The sequence below is a fragment of the Nerophis ophidion genome, linkage group LG21, assembly GCF_033978795.1.
Source record: "Nerophis ophidion isolate RoL-2023_Sa linkage group LG21, RoL_Noph_v1.0, whole genome shotgun sequence".
NCBI classification, from domain to species: Eukaryota; Metazoa; Chordata; class Actinopteri; order Syngnathiformes; family Syngnathidae; genus Nerophis; species Nerophis ophidion.
The window spans coordinates 27,915,594-27,934,652 of NC_084631.1; the positions used below are offsets into that span (position 1 = coordinate 27,915,594).

The window sequence follows — 19,059 nt, forward strand, 5'->3', positions numbered from 1 at the left end:
AGCGGTGAATGCTCTGTCACCTCTAAGCTTCAGCCTTGTGTCAGGGACCGTCAGTAGCAGCCCGATCGGCTGATCTTAGGGATCGAGTGGGGCAGTAAGGCTGAAGGAGGTCGGAGAGATATGTTGGCGCGAGGTTGTTTAGACATTTAAAAACAAATAGAAGGAGTTTAAAGTTGATTCGGTAATGCACAGGGAGCCAGTGAAAGGACGCTAATACAGGGGTGATGTGCTCACGTCTGCGGGTCTGTGTTAGCAGACTAGCAGCAGAGTTCTGCACGAGTTGCAGGCGGGCGAGGGAGGCCTACATACAGGACATTTGCTATTTGGCGTAATTGATAAAAGCTTTTTTGAACGACGCTGCTGATTTGTTTTTCGAATTTAAAATCCCAGTCTAACTTTACCCCCAGGTTTGTGACACAGTCGCTGAGATACGGGGTCAGAGTGCCGAGGGCAACGTTGGGGGAGGGAGAGCGACTTGGACCGAACAACATAACTTCTGTTTTGTCTTCATTTAGACTCAGGAAGTTAGCTGAAAACCAGGCTTTCATGTCGTGCAGGCAGTCAATGAGACGTTGAACCGTGTTATTTTGTGCCATGGGAAAATAGATCTGGCAATCATCGGCATAAAAATGAAATGCAATACCATACTTCCTAAAAATAGAACCAAGGGGGAAAAGGTAAATGTAAAGATTGGGCCAATGATTGAGCCCTGGGCGACCCCATGTGGTAGAGGAGCTGTGGAAGACATAAAACTGTCTATATTTACACAAAACTCCTGTCGGTTAGGTACGACCGGAACCAGTTGAGGGCGGCGCCCTTAATACCCACACAGTTCTCAAGACGAGTGATTAAATTGACATGGTTGACCGTGTCGAGCGCAGCAGACAGATCTAAAAGCACCAGGACAACATATTTGCCAGAATCAGTTGACAGGAGGACACCGTTAAAAACTTTTAGAAGCAATGACTCTGTGCTGTGGAGGGCTTTAAAACCGGACTGGAACAGCTCAGTGATACCATTACTCTCTAAGAAGGGCAACAACTGACTGTAGACAACCTTCTCTAATATTTTGGAAATGTATGGAAGATTAGAGATAGGTCTAAGGTTAGAGAGGAGAGATGGGTCGAGGCTTGTTTTTTTAAGTAGAGGTCGTACCACTGCATGTTTAAACTCTACTGCAACTATTCCAGAAGAGAGGCTACTATTGATAATGTTAAGGACACTTGATCCAATAGTAGGTGGGTGGGCATCTGCAGGAGAACCAGAGGGCTTCATATGACTAACTGTGTCATTTAAAAAAGAAAAGGACACCGGCTCAAACTGATGGAAAACAGAAGAAAAATGCAGAGGAACAGAAGGGTCATATGAAGGCTGGGATAAACTGGCTCTAGTTGACACAATTTTTTCAGTGAAAAAATTGAGAACATTTTCACAGAATTCAAAAGGAGCATCAATGACAGTGTTAATAGTTCTGAGCAGAACTCGGGGGTTATTACAGTTAGAAGATATAATCTGAGATAGATATGTATTCATCTCTGCTTTTACAGTCAACTGAAAGGAAAGCAGGCTTTCTTTAAAAATGGCAAAGGACACATGCAGCCTGTCTTTTTTCCATTTTCTCTCTGCTATCCGACACTTATGCCTGGCAGCACAAGTGACGTCATTCAACCAGGGCTGAGGCGTGGCTTTAGAGCGGCGGTACTTGAAAGGAGCAATCGTGTCCAGTGTTTGTAAAAAAAATAGAGTTGAACCCAGAAACCAACTCTTCAGTATTCAGACATACAGAGGCTGCAGAATTATCATCACAAAGAGTAGAACAAATTGAGGAGAACAAAGCAGGAGAAGAAGAATTAAACATGCGAGAGCGTTGGGGGGGAGCGCAGAATTTAACCGGACAGTGAGTGGGAATATTAAACAGGATCGGCATATGATCAGAGAACACAGCGTCGCAAATGTCCAAATTAAAAACACACAAACCATACGAGAGCAGCAAATCGAGTGTATGCCCGTGTTCATGTGTGGAACCACACACAGACTTTACAACGTTAAATGAGTCAATTACATTCAGGAAGCTCCTGGAAAGCGACTCGTCTGAACAGCAGGTGTGAATATCAAAATCACCAGCAATAAGGACACGATCATATTTGGGCAGCATTTCAGCCAGAAATTCAGAAAAGTCAGTTATAAAGTCTTTGTGGTACTTGGGTGGTCGATAGACGACGGCACACAGCACGACATCAGAAAGACCCACTTTAAACATGCACAGTTTGAAGCTTGAAAAGGAGGATCGCAGGCGGATCTGGCGGCATTTAAAGTCATTTTTAAAAATTACTGCTAATCCTCCTTTTCGACCGGACGACTGCGGAAAATTAATGTAGGAACACTATGGAGGCAGAAATTCATTAAGAGGGGCGGAGTCCCCGGCTCTCAGCCATGTTTCCGTCACACAGAGGAGGTCAAGTCCGCGGGAAGTGAAAAAATCCTTCAGGATAAACGTTTTGTTTGTCAAAGATCTTGCGTTCACAAGACCGAACCTGGCGGCGGCCAGCACGTCCAAGGCCGCAGCTAATCCAGGTGGGGTCAGACACATAGCTAGCAGGTGGCGGGAATCCACCTCGCGCCTCTGGGGGCAGGGACAGCAGGAGCGACAGCGGCAAGCCTCATCCTCCAAACCAACGATAGGAACAAGCCAGGAACCGATGGGATCAAGCGAGCGTGGGTGCAGGAGGAGACCGGATACTGCATCGTTCCTCATTCGGGAAGCCACGGGAAGCCGGGCCAGGAGTGCCTTAACTTTCACCAGCTGTCTGCCACATTTACCGCGGCGCAGGGGGAGAGGAGCCAGGAGGCGGGAAAGGAAGGCAGGAATCCGGCCAGGTGAAAAAGCTGAATGAGAAGTCGAAAAACCAACGTCTAAGTTGATCATATCAGTGGGAGAGGGGCAAAGATCCAACAGTGTTTGGCGGTCATACACAAGCAGAGACGAAAATAGACGCAAACAACACAAAAACGAACAGAGCTGACAGCGAGAGAGGGCAGGCCGAAGAAGCACATACTGGTCTCGGCGCCAGTATGAAATAATAAATAATCATTAACTTTAGAATTTGATGCCAACATCACATGACAAAGAACTTGGGAAATGTGGCAATAAATACTGATAAAGTTGAGGAATGCTCATCAAACACTTATTTGGAACATCCCACAGGTGAACAGGCAAATTGGGAACAGGTGGGTGCCATGATTGGGAATAAAAGTAGATTCCATGAAATGCTCAGTGATTCACAAACAAGGAAGGGGCTAAGGTCACCACTTTGTCAACAAATGCGTGAGCAAATTGTTGAACAGTTTAAGAAAACCTATCTCAACCAACTATTGCAAGGAATTTAGGGATTTCACCATCTACGGTCCGTAATATCATCAAAGGGTTCAGAGAATCTGGAGAACTCACTGCACGTAAGCAGCTAAGCCCGTGACCTTCGATCCCTCAGGCGCTACTGCATCAACAAGCGACATCAGTGTGTAAAGGATATCACCACATGGGCTCAGGAACACTTCAGAAACCCACTGTCAGTTAACTACAGTTGGTCGCTACATCTGTAAGTGCAACTTAAAAATCTCCTATGCAAGGCAAAAACCGTTTATCAACAACACCCAGAAATGCCGTCGGCTTCGCCGGGCCTGAGCTCATCAAAGATGGACTGATACAAAGTGGAAAAGTGTTCTGTGGTCTGACGAGTCCACATTTCAAATTGTTTTTGGAAACTGTGGACGTCTTGTCTTCCGGACCAAAGAGAGGAAAAGAACCATCCAGCTTGTTTTAGGCGCAAAGTTGAAAAGCCAGCATCTGTGAGGGTATGGGGGTGCATTAGTGCCCAAGACATGGGTAACTTACACATCTGTGGAGGCGCCATTATTGCTGAAAGGTACATACAGGTTTTGGAGCAACATATGTTGTCATCCAAGAAACGTTACCATGGACGCCCCTTTTTATTTCAGCAAGACAATGCCAAGCCACGTGTTACATCAACGTGGTTTCATAGTAAAAGAGTGCGGGTACTAGACTGGCCTGCCTATAGTCCAGACCTGTCTCCCATTGAAAATGTGTAGCGCGTTATGAAGCCCAAAATACCACAACAGAGACCCCGGACTGTTGAACAATTTAAGCTGTACATCAAGCAAGAATGGGAAAGAATCCCACATGAGAAGCTTAAAAGTGTGTCTCTTCAGTTCCCAAATGTTTACTGAGTGTTGTTAAAAGAACAGGTGATGTAACACAGTGGTGAACATGCCTTTTCCTAACTACTTTGGCATGTGTTGCAGCCATAAGATCCTAAGTTAACTATTATTTGCAAAAAAAATAAAAGTTTATGAGTGTGAAGATCAAATATCTTGTCTTTGTAGTGCATTCAATTGAATATGGGTTGAAAAGGATTTGCAAATCATTGTATTCCATTTATATTTACATGTAATACAATTTCCCAACTCATATGGAAATGGGGTTTGTGTGTATGTATATATATATATATATATATATATATATATATATATATATATATATATATATATATATATATATATATATATATATATATATATTAATGTATGTATGTACGTGTATATATGTAAAGATACATATGTATATATATGTGTCTATATCTATGTATGTATGTGTATATATATATATATATATATGTATATAATATATATGTATGTATGTATGTATGAATTTGTATATATATATATATATATATATATATGTATGTATGTATGTGTGGGAAAAATCACAAGACTACTTCATCTCTACAGAACTGTTTCATATATATATATATATATATATATATATATATATATATATATATATATATACATATATATATATATATACACATTTAAAACCTAACCATGACCCAAGGGTGAAGTGTCTTGCTCAGGGACACAACGTGGTTGATAGAAGGTGGGAATCGAACCAGGAACCCTCAGGTTGCTTGCACGGCCACTCTACAAACTGCACTATGCCGTCCCTAGGGTTTGGGTTAACCACTAACCCCTAACTCTATGTATATATAAGTCAATATGAGAAAATTAATATTTTATGGTAATACTAATAATGTTTTTGATTATTTACCTTTTTCTACTCAAACCAAAGAATCCTTCAGTTACCATAAGTGTTATGTTTGATCTGAGGCAATCTTTCATCGCTCTCTTCCCCCCCGCCCCCCTCCTGGACCTGGGATCAGCTGATGGCCATCTTTACGACACACAAACAGGAAGTGGCGTGTCCTCTCTGACCCGGGCCCTGCAGCAGATAAGTCTCAACTATCACTCGTTGGATTGTCCAAGAGACGCTCAGCTGATACCAGGTTGACCTCTGGAATGTTTCTTCTGCCAACATTCACACGCTAAACCACTGCATGTTCCCTGTGATGACACGTTCTTTACCAGGGACAATCAACACAGTATTCATTTCACTCACCCATCATCTGGATGTGCAGAATCCTCTCATTGAGACTGTCTGAGAGCTCCAACACCACTCTGCTGGCTTGCACCATCTTTACACACACACACACACACACACACACACACACACACACACACACACACAAACGCAAATTGTTGGCCATTTGAAAAAATATAAATTCAGTTTATTTTTATCTATTTTTTTGTACATGCATTCAATTCAACCAGGAGTTAAATGATTATGTTTATTATCCAATGAACATTTGTTTATTGTACATATATACTCCACAAATAAAACCAACATGTCAAATGTTCTTTTTTTCTCCCCAAAACAAGTAACCCACAATTGTTCTATATAAAATAAACAAAAAAAAGTCATGCATCAGTCAAATAAGTCCAGGGAAATATTGCAATGAAGCCCTCCTGAACGTACCCAACCCACTGCAGCAGACAAAAGGCTCATCAATTACGTACCTTTCAGTTCCTTTTCAATTAAGATCAGTCTTTTTGACATATTTTAGGAAACTACGCCGTACTTCCTGAAACTTCACAAAACAACTGTCCAGTGTCAGCCTCACTTTCTCAAATTTAGGGTTAATTTGTTGTGTTTTTTCCCCCGAAAAATTTGCCGATTTTTTTTCTTCTTCAGAAATGTACTTTGTTTAGCCATTCCTTTTAATATTTGTCATTTGAGGCTTCATGATACAGTTTATATGCAAGCTTGTTCATCAAATGCTTGCTGTATAAGTTATTTAATAATACAAAATAATTAAATGTAATGTTTAAATTGTGTAACATATAAACACAAATGTGTGTTTTATATATGTATATATATATATATATATATATATATGTATGTATATATGTATATACATATTGTGGTGTCTCACTCAAGCACTGCCTGACAGGTAAGCACCTCACAGGGGAGGAAACAGGGCATGGAGGCAGAGTGGAACACAGAAGACAACGCCCCAGCCTTGGCCGCATCATCGAGGGACGGTACATTCCCCTGTACCTTCTCAATCATCCTGAAGTGCCACCAGCTGTGCGGCCAGGTGGGACCCAGCTACAAACACTTGCTAACTCTGCCTCATTCAGGTCTGGCTCTCCTCTGTGTCAAGGCAGGGGCATCAGGCGGTAAGTTGAGACATCCACTATTTCACCTCTAAGGACATTACTAGTAAAATGTTTTACTTATGTTGTGTTTCTGTTGTTTTATAGGCAAATACGTACGACATATATAGAAGTGTGCTGTGTGAAGGATTGACAGCCCCGGACGGGAGATATTTAAGTTTGTTAATGGACACTTTAATTTTGATACTTCCACACCTTGCCCTTTCTACAAAGACTTGTACGATAAATGTCCTTTTCGGCTTTCTGCAAACCCAATCCTGTGTCTTGGTGAGAATCAGGTGCCACAATATGTATATATGTATATGTATATACATATGTATATATGTATATGTATATGTATATATATATATATATATATATATATATATATATATATATATATACATAATTCAAATTTATGCAAATAGCCTTTATGGTTTGATTACACTATCTGTTTTTTTGTTTTTGAAATCACAAGAAGAGGTAACAAGCTGATAGCCTGGCATTTCTTTTTTTTTAACAAAAATCATAACCGTATAAAATGCTTGCTGCATGATTAGATATTTATACAAGTTAAAAGATATGCAATTCCAAGCAGTCAATATTTTTCTTGTGAAGTGAATTCTATTTATATAGCGTTTTTTCTCTAGTGACTCAAAGCGCATTTTACATAGTGAAACCCAATATCTAAGTTACATTTAAACCAGTGTGGGTGGCACTGAGAGCAGGTGGGTAATGTGTCTTGCCCAAGGACACAACGGCAGTGACAAGGATGGCGGAAGCGGGAATCGAACCGGCAACCCTCAAGTTGCTGGCACAGCCGCTCTACCAACCGAGCTATGCCGCCCCCCTTTTTGTCTAAGCGGCAAAAAGAAACACATTGAGGAAAAGAAGTACTTTACATGATTTATTTTACTTTACATTATTTCTAATACATTATTCATGTTACATTATTCACTTTTTTACTTTTATAATTTACGTTACATAGTTTTCATTACAATATTTCCATTACCTTTAATTTTTCTACTTTAATAATCTAAATTACTTTATTTACTTTACATTATTTCCATTACATTATTCACTTTTTTGCTTTAATAATTTAAATTACATTATTTGCATTACAATATTTCCATTACATTTCCTTTTTTACTTTAAAGTATTTGTTCACTTTACATTATTTCCATTACATCATTCAGTTTAATAATTTATGTTACATTATTTACTTTACATCATTTGTTACATTTATCGTACATAGTTTACTTTCTTCACATTATTTCCAAAGAAATACTTTACATTACTCACATTGTTTACTTTACAATATTTCTGTTAGTTTTTTTTACTTTACATTATTTCCAAAGAAATACTTTACATTATTTCCAAAGAAATACTTTACAATTTTTACTTTACCTTATTTACATTACATTACTTTATTTACATTACATCATTCACTTTAATAATTTACGTTACATTATTTACTTTACATAGTTATTTGTTCATTTTCTTTACATTATTTCCAAATAACTACTTTACATTACTCACATTATTTACTTTACATTATTTCCGTTACTTTTATGTACTTAACATTAATTCCAAAGAAATACTTTACATTATTTCCATTACATTACTTTATTTATTTATTTATTTATTTACATTACATTATACAATTTACATTACTATAAAATACATTATTTATTTTTTATTTACATTACATTACCAAATAAATACATTATTTACATTAGTTTAAAAAAAACATTGTTTACATTACATTATCTCCGAAGAAATACATTATATTATTCACATTACTTGTTTTAAATGTTTTATTTACATTGCATTGTTTCCAAAGACATACATTACATTTTTTTTAATTTACATTAGATTATTTATTGACATTACATTATTTACATTTTCTATTGACATTTAATTTCAATTTTTTATTTACATTACATTATTTATGACTATATTTATATTATTTCCTGGCCTCGCAGGCAACTTGAGTTTGACATCTGTAATTGAACATATATAATATTACAAATATTTGAAATAAAACTGACTTTTTGGACTCTATCGAAGAACATGTAACATATCTTCTGATGATGTTCATGTACTCAGCGAGATCAGTTTAATAAAACGTGTGTAAGTGGGATTCAAGTCTGCAAACTAACTTGCTCCTGCTGAGTGCAAGTCTAGATTTGGCTCGAGGCCAAGGCTGCAGGAAGCTTGGTCTACCCTCTTGTTGTCAAGCAGACCGCAAGATACTTGCTGATCTTATTTCCTTCCTTTATCTGCACCTCAGAGCTAAGTTCTTGTGGCCGTGTTTACTTCCTCACCGATTGGTAGGTGGAGACGACCCGGCGCAGGACATCAGGCAGAGGCCCCTGGGGCTCCAGGCTGGGATAGTGCTGGTGAAGATCAAAGAGCAGCCAAGGCGTCCCGTCGGGCCCTGTCACTCTGGAGGCCAGCGCCAGTACGCACTGCATGAGGTTGGACACAGCCGAGACCCCGCACAGTTCCCTGAACAGCGCCACCGAGTTCTGTGGGGAACAGGACAAGACTCACTGGACCAAGACTTCCAATCAAGGAGCTGCGGGACTTCAGAATCCCTCACCTGCAGGTTTTCCCTCAAGTCTGTGGCTTCTCTCAGCAAGGGAGAGGCCATCTTGAAAAGGTCATCAACCGACCGAACTTCCAGGTCTCTCAGAGCCGTGTAGTCCCGTCTCTTCCGGGCTTTCCGGACAGACAGACCCCTTTTGTGGGGCTTCCCCCCTCCTCTGCGGTTGGTCAGTGCCACGTGGACGAAGAGTTTGGCGTGGGGTAGATCCTCCCCGGTGAGACACTGTAACGGGACGTGCCGGTACCCGGGTAGGAGACACTCCAGAGGGATGGTGTACTGACCTGTGACAAGAGTTATTTTTACGCATGGAGTCAACACAAGAAGTCTCCTTTATCCAACTTCACCAACCTATGAACTCGTCTCCTATAAAGTCGTCATCCAGCACCACGAAGCGAACCAAGGCGAGCTCCGGCAGGTTGATCTGGAACTCAAAGCTCTCGTCGAAGACTGGGTTGTCCCAGCTGTGGGAGACGGTCCTTGTGCGGCGCGCCGCGCAGTCCGCAGGGATGCCGTGGATTTCCACGTACACATAGGGGTCTACCACATCTCCTTTGGTGCCAGAACCCCTGGGTTTGGGGAGGTTCTGTCCGCTGATGACCTGAAAGATGTCACCACAGAACATACTGGTGGATGACAAAGACTTCCTGTTTCTAGCCTCTCATACCTTCACGTGGAGCAGCTGCGGGGACACCCCGGGCACTGTGTCTCTGGTGTCTGCACAGAAATAGGACACCTCCTGCCGCATGATGGCGGGCCGCAGAACGTAACCGCAGTTCCCGTTCTGGCGGAACCAGGCCGTGTTCAGGTCCATCATTAGGCCAGCTGACTGGAAGTTCATCGACACCATCTGACAGCCATACTTCCACAGGTCCTGAGGGTTCATGTTGCTGGAGTCCATGCGCGTGGGGCTGGGGTACACTCGGGTCAGGAAGCGTTTGTTGTGGTCCACGAAACTGCCGGGGCTCTCGCCAGCGAGACGCTCGGCATGTTTCTCCTGGAAGGAGCACAATTCCCAAGGTTTTTGGCTTTTGGTGGATGTGGGGAAGTCTATGAAGTGGACCGCCTGGCACAGAGTCACAAGGTCTGAGAGCTCCTTTAACAGTTGGATGCGTTTGTGAGAAAGATGAGGAGGATTGCACGGAGTGGCGGCTGTGGGAGTTCTCGGGGTCTTTGCCTCTCCGTTACTCGCTGCCTTTATCCTTTCACACATGTCGGCCCCTTCGTCCTCCTCACTGACTTCCCCGTCCTCCGCCTCCCAGCCCGGCTCCAACTTCTTCCCCTTCAGGAGGATCCGATTCCTTAAGGCTTGTGGCGACGGAAGGTATGGCTCCCTCTGGTCTGGAGGACTTAGGAGGAGCCTCTCTCCAAATATTCTCACCAGATGCTGCACCATGGCCTTCTGCTGTCGGAGTGAACAGTGGTTCTCAATGCACACGATCAAGGGGTACTCGGACGCCACAAACGCAAATTGTCCGACCGCCTCCAACACATTGCGCAGGGAAAGAGGCGGACAGAGGGTGTGTCCGGTACACACCACCGGTTCCTCGTCGGGGCCGTCCCATACGTCCACCTCCACGCACCGGCAGCCCATCTTGAGCGCTCGGATGTAGCCGGAAATGTCTGAGGGTCCCTGGTACTGGTCCTGGATGAGGTAGGTGTTGTGAGAGGAGTTGATGAAGTAGTGAGACAGAGGCTGGGACATGTCCTGGCACACCGAGTGGTGCTCCCGGTCAAAGAGGTTGCACTCCGCCGACGTCAGGTAGCGGCTGAAGCCGTCCATCGACAAGTAACCCAGCACTCGGCCCTCTTCTGATGGCTCGTAGGACTGGATCAGCCTCAGACTGTCTTCTTCCGTCACCTGAATGGGAGCACAATCACCATATTTTACACTCAACCTTTTCCCCCAAGCTTTGAACACAGATGTTTAAACGAAGGTGCGGAAAATCTAGGAAATTTTCTTTGCTAACCGCCATAATATTTTAAATAGTAGGAACACCGACACACAGACTGAAAAGGTGTGTTATTGTTTGTGCTATGGCGCCATCTTTTGGAGCAGCTTGCTCACTCCAAGCGCTGCGGTTTGAGAATCTACTGTATCTTCTTTTTTGTGCCTTGAAGCGAAAGTACTAGTGCCGTGCCATATACTAACTGTCTATAGCGTTCCTACTCGTATGGATTCTTTATTCCTCACTCCAGGCAACCTTTGTAAGCTTTACAATACAACTAAAAAAAATCTTACTTACTAAAGCATGCCATTTGTGATGTCTGTAGGAGTGTCTTCATGCATGGTTGTACATGCTATCGTAATGTAATCAAGCTAGCGTCATTAGCATTAGCTAACATGCCAACAAGTAAGTATTAACTTACAACGGCATTTCACAAATTCCCCAGTAAATTCACTAAAACGTCAACGTGAGTTATTGAGTCTATTGAGCAGATTGGAGAGCTAGCTTTTGCAGCTAGTGGGTCCATGACGATGACTTCTGTTTTGTTTGATCGGCAGTTTTACTGCCGTGTTACAGACATTGTTTGGAAACAATTAAGGTATGTGATTAAACATTTACAGAATATTTTTGTGTTAATAACTCATTTCACAACGTATATATCTGCGGATTATAGTTCGGTGCGCCTAATATATGGAAAAAAATATATTTTTCATTTATTTTAGGGGTGTGGTTTGTGTACAGGTGCGCTCTCTAGCACACGTAAAGATAACATGTGGATTGTGCTCGAGCGTGTGGGTTGGTACCGACCTGAGCAACACCTTGCTCAGCCTCAAGGAACCTCGTCAAGTCTTTGGTGTCCAGGAATTCCTTGTTGCTGGAGAACTGTACTAAAAGGAAGTAAATCTCCGGACGTGTGCAAAAGTCATGGAAGACCTCCACGAACTCCTCTTTGGTGACCCTCTGGCCTTCCCCCAGTGGAGCTTTACCCTCCTGGCTCCAGTCCTGAGCTCCCAACTCCGTAGCGTGAGAAACCGTCCTCTCAGCGCGACCTCTCTGAAGCTCTTGGAACCTGTGCTCCACTTTGCTGCGGCTCACCCCGGGATTCACCGTCTGGACCAGTTTTATGGCAGACTGCAGGTCAATGCCCCCCTGGCTGTCCCCGGGAGCGTCTGCAGCCGCAGAGCAGAAAAGCTGCTCCAGCCACCCGAGTCGCAGGCTGTGCTGCTTGCTGGCCAGCATGTCCAGGGCGTGTTTGCCGTACTGGAGCAGGTACCTGAGGACAAGGAAGGACGTCACGCTTCACCATCATCAGCAGCACTAAAGCTGGCATTCAATTCAGGAATCTATCCATTCATCGGATAAAACACATCTCGCCATAACCTTCAATTCATTCTTTTGTTGTCATTCATGCACGTCCACAACAATTTTCACACTTATTGTAATGTTTTTAAATCACGGCATTGTTTCTATGTGCGCTCTCTTGCAGTGGCCATGCGGAAACTAACTGTGCACATTCAAAATTCCGGACAATCAATGTGGTCTAAATCAGGGTTTCTTCACCATAACACCACGGGATGATTATCAGCTGTGGTCCGTATTGGTCGGACAATATCAGACAAACAGAAGAAGTCTAGAGCAAAAGTCACAGAAGTTTCGAAAGCGCAAAAATTATGACTAGGAGGTGAAGCTTGATTTTCATTTGGACTTTAATTTTATGAACAGTTTGTTTAAGACAGTGTTTTTCAACCACTCATGTGCCATGAGATATTGTCATTTCACCTAATTGGGTTAGCAAACCACTAAATATAATTCGCAAATAATGTGCTGTCTACAGCTCTTACATATCAGTAGGTGGCAGCAGGTAGCTAATTGCTTTGTAGATGTCTGCTTACGCAGACGACAGCGGGAGGCAGTGTGCAGGTAAAAAGTTATCCAATGCTTAAACCTATTATAAACAAAATGTGAGTGCCGCTAAAAAGGAATTGAAGCTTAGGGAAGGCTATGCAGAACGAAATTAAAACTGAACTGGCTGCAAAGTAAACAAAAACAGAATGCTGGACGACAGCAAAGACTTACTGTGGAGCACAGACAGCGTCCACAAAGTACATCCGTACATGACGTGACAATCAACAATGTCCTCACAAAGAAAGATAGCAACAACTCAAATAGTCTTGATTACTAAAACAAAGCAGGTGCGAGGAATAGTGAGTGATGTGACAGTACACCTTCTGTGATACAAAAGCTATAATGATGCATGGTTGGTTATAAATTAAATTAATTTGCAACAATTGCGAGAACGACTTTCCTTTTTTTGTATGTTTTAAATAGTCTCCAGAAGTATCTTCTAATGTTAGCGTCTGTGCGGAGTTCTTGTAGGCTGAAGTTAACATTTCCACTGACGGATGATATGAATGTTGTTGTTTTTATGGTTTGGAAGTAAATATTGAAGAGTTGTGATGCCTCGTCTTTACAGCGCGTGGTCAACAGTGCGGTCATGTGGCAATACATCAAGAACATCAATGGTGGTTTCATTTTGACATCAGGCTGAGTGAAACAAAGATGGAATCATGAAACGCACACCCCTAGTACTTTGTTGCGCCACCTCTGGCTTTTTTAAGAACATGGAGTCTCTGAGGCATGGACTTAACGAGTGACAAACCCAACTCTTCATCAATCTTGCGCCGACTTTCTCTAATTTGCTGCCTGAAGTCTTGTCATCCACGATTTTAAAGTTAAGATTAAAGTTCAAGTAACAATGATTGTCACCCACATACTAGATGTGGCGAAATTATTCTCTGCATTTTTCCAAGATGGCGCTGCTGTAGTGGCTGCTGTTGGCAGGAGCTCTGTGCTCTTGTGTCCTCCTTTCGTGTTTCCCTCTTGTTTTCATGTATTATTATATTTTTTTGTCTTTTGGTCCAGGACCCTTTGGGACTGTGTGACAAAGGGTGGCACTTTCGTGACCTCTGTGGTGCTTTTTTTGTGGACTTCTGGATCTGCCTCCCGGGAGCCTTTTATGCCATGGAGACCAGCTGCTGGATGTCTGCCACACCGGAGTCGGTTTGGAGGGACTGGAGGAGATGTGGATGAGGGTACATGGCTGCGGAGCTAGCACTGAGCGCTGGGACGGAGAGGCTTCGCGGTGTCTTGGCTGGGTGAGCAGGTGTCGGACACCTCAGTCACCTTGGACATAACCTTGCTCATCCATGCGGACTGGACACTGGCCGAGAGTGGAGTCTGCTGTCTTGGTTGCTTTGTTGGGCCTGCTCCTGTCTCTGGCCATGCTCCTTCCACCCCAGCGGACGATGGCGTGGAACACCGCAGAGGCCACCACAGTGGATATGTTACTTTTACTTTTTATTCATAGCTGTATGTAGAAGTGTCTGGTTGTATCTGCTTCTTTAATGTCTTTAATGTCTTCTTTGATGTTTGACGTTTCCCTCTTACACACATGTAAGAGGGATGTGTACTATGGCTATGAGTTGTTGTTTTTTTCCCTTGGCCTCAGTCTGCACCCCCTCTCCAAGGCCCAGGCTAAGACCGATTTTTTTATTTTACTTTAACTCCTGTATTTTTTTCTCCCATTCCTCCCTCTTGTTTACCTGTATCTCATCTTTTTTGTAATGGGCGCTAGAAGCCGGTAGACCCGTCAGCGATCCTGTTCTGTATCCCTGTAATGTTTGTCTGATCTTGAATGGGATTGTGCTGAAAATTTTAATTTTCCTGAAAGAACTCTCCTGACGGAATAAATAAAGTACTATCTAATCTAATATATCTAATCTAATTTGACCCATCACCCCCTGGTAGGCGAGGGGAGTAGTGGGCAGCAGCGGTGCTGCGCCCGGGAATCATTAATGGTGACTTAACCCCCAATTCCAACCCTTAATGCTGAGTGCCAAGCTTGGAGGTAATAGGTCCCATTTTTATAGTCTTTGGTATGACTCGGCCAGGATTTGAACTCACGACCTACCGATCTCAGGGCGGACACTCCAACCACTAGGCCACTGAGTTTCCTCCATCGGGTTGAGATCTGGACTGTTTGTACCTTCTGTATCTTTCTTACACACCTTTGGCTCCATGGCCAGATGCATTATCATGTAAAAACATGATATCTTTTCCATAGATGGAGAAAGAGGCGTGTCCAAAATATCCAGGTGTGCATTATTGAAGATGTGATGGCAGCCATCTTTGTGCCATCATCTCTGTGCTAATGTTTTCTTCAGGCAGTCATCTTCATAGAACTCGTTGGAAGCAGAAGTAGACCAAAGTTGCAGCATCATGCAGATTCACCACTCAATAGCACTTTCATCCAGTCATTCATAGTCCACCATTGCCTTTCCTGAGCCCGTTGGAACCTCGTTCTTGTTGACATGTTAATGAGTACTTTCATGGAGCTTCTCTCCATTGAAATCCAGTTTGTCTGACAGTTCACACTTGCTGACTCCAGTTTGGTTATTCTTTGGTTTTGCTGACAAGGTTCTCTTTTCAAGACATATTGCTTGAAGTTTTCTGATGTTGTCCTTGGTCTACCAGTCCCTTCCAACCTTCCCATGTTGTTTGTATTTGTACACATTCGACACTCAGCTGACTGTCATCAATCAAATTCTTTGGCAACATTGATTGATGATTTACTTCCTTCAAGAACTTTCATCATCTTCTCCTTTGTTTCAATTGATTGCAGCCATGATTCATGTCCATCCACCTGGTGCAACAGCCCACACCTTTTGAACTGCAGACCAAAGGACACGTTTTATCTGAGGCAGGTGTTAACTTTGGAAATGAACATTCACATTAGGGCTGGGCGATATGGCCTTTTTTTTAATATCTCGATATTTTTAGCCCATGTAATGGTGCACGATATATATCGCGATATTTTGTCTTAGCCCTGAATGAACGAACACTTGATGCATATAATCACAGCAGTATGATGATTCTATGTGTCTACATTAAAACATTCTTCTTCATACTGCATTAATATATGTTCATTTTAAACTTTCATGCAGAGAGGGAAATCACAACTAAGTCAATTGACAAACACTTTATTAATTAAACACTTATTAAGCAGTGGCTGAAACATTCATGTCATTTCAAAAGAGAAAGTGCAAGATTGTCAGAGACATTTTAAAACAAGCTATGAGTGCACTTTTGTGCATGATGTCACTAAGATGACATATCAAAACAACACTTAATTAAAGTGCACCATTTGTACAGAACGCCACTACAGTAGTTTAAAACAAATAAAGTGCACTTTTGTGCATGATGTGACACAAGATTTTTCAATAAGTGTCAAATAAAAATGAGCTGCATAATAGGAAATCAAATAGTGTATGTCATTCGCTATGTGGTAGGTTCTTGCGGACGTTATCTCCTTCTGTTGTTAACTATTTTTTTCATACGGTGTTTATCTGGAAAATGGTTGCTGCATTTTGTTGGTGTGGCACCGAACGGAGATGTTGACATGCGGAGTCTCAAGCACTCTTCATTCTCTAGCGGGTGACTTTTCAAATGATGCTACATATTAGCAGTATTGCTACTTTTTTTTTACCAACGCTTTTTACCAACACTTAATAAATTACGGTTGTCTGTTCAACATATTCCCGCTTGAAGCCAAACCACCGCCAGAAAATGGACCCCCTGCTGTTTTTCTTGGGAATTCATTCTTCCTTCATTTGTTACCAGGTTCGCACCTTCTTTCTCTCGTATTACCACTCGCACTACAGCTAACGTCTCCCATGCCGCTACCTATCTGCTCCGCGAAGGCGTATAGGTATGTGACGTATGTAACAAGGGGCGCTTGTTTTACGTGTCTGTGAGAAGCAGAGACAAGAAAGTGTGAGAAACGCCTGAAGTGTAATGCCCACAGCTAAAAGCAACTGCGTGAGAAGGTATACTCTGATATCACGATATAGTCATTTTCTATATCGCACAGGGACAAACCCGCGATATATCCAGTATATCAATAACACGTTGGGCTACTCAGTGTGGCACGGTCAGCTAGGGGCATCACAGACCTGTTATTGCTCAATCTTGTGTGACTGAACGCCACTTGTCCCTCTAAGAAGTTCGGACGCCAACCGCACCGGACCGCATAACTAGTTTCATGGCAGAGTCTTGTTCGTTTTCGGAAATAATCAGACAAATCGCTCGACCAACTAAGAACGGCCATGCACCACCATTCACAGAATTGAGAAAGAGCCATCAATCTGTCAATTCAAGACGACCCATCTGCCCTAGATGTCCTACATCGGACCCACTCCGATTCGGCCCCAGCGACTCCCACTGCGCAGATACCCATGGGCCCTCGCTTTGGATTGACAGATTTATGGCTCTTTCTCGATTCTGTGGATGGTGATGCATGGCCGTTCTTAGTTGGTGGAGCGATTTGTCTGGTTAATTCCAATAACAAACGAGACTCTGGCATGATTACTAGTTACGCGGCCCGGTGCGGTCGGGGTCCGAACTTCTTAGAGGGACAAGTGCCGTTCAGCCACGCGAGATTGAGCAATAACAGGTCTGTGATGCCCTTAGTAGTCTGGGGCTGCACACGTGCCACACTGAGTAGTCCACAATCTATCTATATCGCTCAGCCCTAATTCACATGGTGATTGCCTCATTTCAACCTCAGAATTGAGTCATTCTGAAAAATGTCCACTCCGCTTGATGTAAAACTGAAATTGTTACTGACAGCCACCATTTATTTTATTGGTGTATTTTAGAGTTGTCAACATCGAACAATTGAATGAACATCCTACAAGTCACCATGTTTGCCAGGGCTGGCGGTGTAGTCCACCTCAAAAGGTTTTGTGTCTATGAGTCCGTACCTTAGACCCGTCACCCAAATACTGGCCACTTCCGTGGAGAGGGCCACCAGGTCCAAGCTGTCGTACAGCTCCCCGTAGATGATGGAGAAAGCGCAGTCCTCAGAAATCTGCTCATAAAGGCCGCTGGCGCGGAAGGTGTGCGTGTTACGGCCGGTGCGGACCTACAAGGTGAGACACAAAAGCTCATCATTCCCACAAGAACAACCGGCGAGGCTTTGCTTGGACACCCACCTCTCGGATGGCGGCGAGCGCGATCCTGGCTTTGTCCGACTCCTTCTTGGACGGCTCCCAGCACAGAGCCTGCAGGCCGGCGTCCAGGAGGTAGTAGCGCTGGTACACGCGGGAGTTGGGCCGCACCTTCTTCAACTCGCTCCCTTCCACCTAGGCCAACAACACGTGAGTGGATGTCATGCACGTGCGTGACCGCGTCCTGCTGACCCACCATGGAGTGGATACAGTCGGCCGCACCGCTGATCTTCCTCTCTGATAGGCTGCTGCTGAAGGACACCGTCTTCTTCCTCTCGCGACCAACCCGGGAGCCATCCTTATGACGAGGAGAGAGCCTTTAATACCAGAGTGTGTTCTTTGCCTACAGGATTACCAACCTTTTAGAGAACAACAGATTATTTATCCCCCTCCTGCCAATCTGCCCTCGTTTCCCAAGCACCTAAAAGCCTGACCTTGCTGCTTGCCATGACGCTATTCATCATACCCGACCAGTGCTGCCACTTCAACGCGACACTATCGTCGTATCGCAGCTGGCTTAATCCGTGTGTCACGTTGAACACGGCCCCCAGAGACCGCGTCCTTTCACCCATGAACTCTGATCAGAGCGTAAGTCTCAGGAATGATGGAACACGACCCCCAAGTCACCTCACTGAAGACTGCCGTGCTTTACTTTATACTTCTTTCTAGAGATGTCCGATAATGACTTTTTTGCCAATATTCCGATATTGTCCAACTCTTAATTACCGATTCCGATATCAACCGATGCCAATACATACAATGGAATTAACACAGTATTATGCCTAATTTTGTTGTGATGCCCCGCTGGATGCATTAAACAATGTTACAAGGTTTTCCAAAATAAATCAACTCAAGAGTTGGAAAA

At 43.3% G+C, this 19,059-nt stretch overlaps 1 protein-coding gene across 4 annotated transcripts in view; it reads right to left on the reverse strand.

Moving 5' to 3' along the window:
- The window catches only part of LOC133539983 (inactive phospholipase C-like protein 2), a 92,797-nt gene that overhangs the window by 24,246 nt on the left and 49,492 nt on the right, over positions 1-19,059 (reverse strand). For all 4 annotated transcript variants that reach the window (XR_009803519.1, XM_061882416.1, XM_061882417.1 and 1 more), the window contains exons 2-10: positions 18,391-18,492; positions 18,180-18,329; positions 17,949-18,109; positions 11,935-12,400; positions 9,846-11,039; positions 9,530-9,779; positions 9,176-9,462; positions 8,898-9,101; positions 5,474-5,549 (exon numbers count right to left, since the gene is read on the reverse strand). Coding sequence is in view for 3 of the 4 variants with exons in the window: in XM_061882416.1 (XP_061738400.1) it covers positions 5,474-5,549; positions 8,898-9,101; positions 9,176-9,462; positions 9,530-9,779; positions 9,846-11,039; positions 11,935-12,400; positions 17,949-18,109; positions 18,180-18,329; positions 18,391-18,492 (2,890 nt within the window). In the remaining variant the exon portion in view is untranslated. The remainder of the gene's footprint in view (positions 1-5,473; positions 5,550-8,897; positions 9,102-9,175; positions 9,463-9,529; positions 9,780-9,845; positions 11,040-11,934; positions 12,401-17,948; positions 18,110-18,179; positions 18,330-18,390; positions 18,493-19,059) is intronic.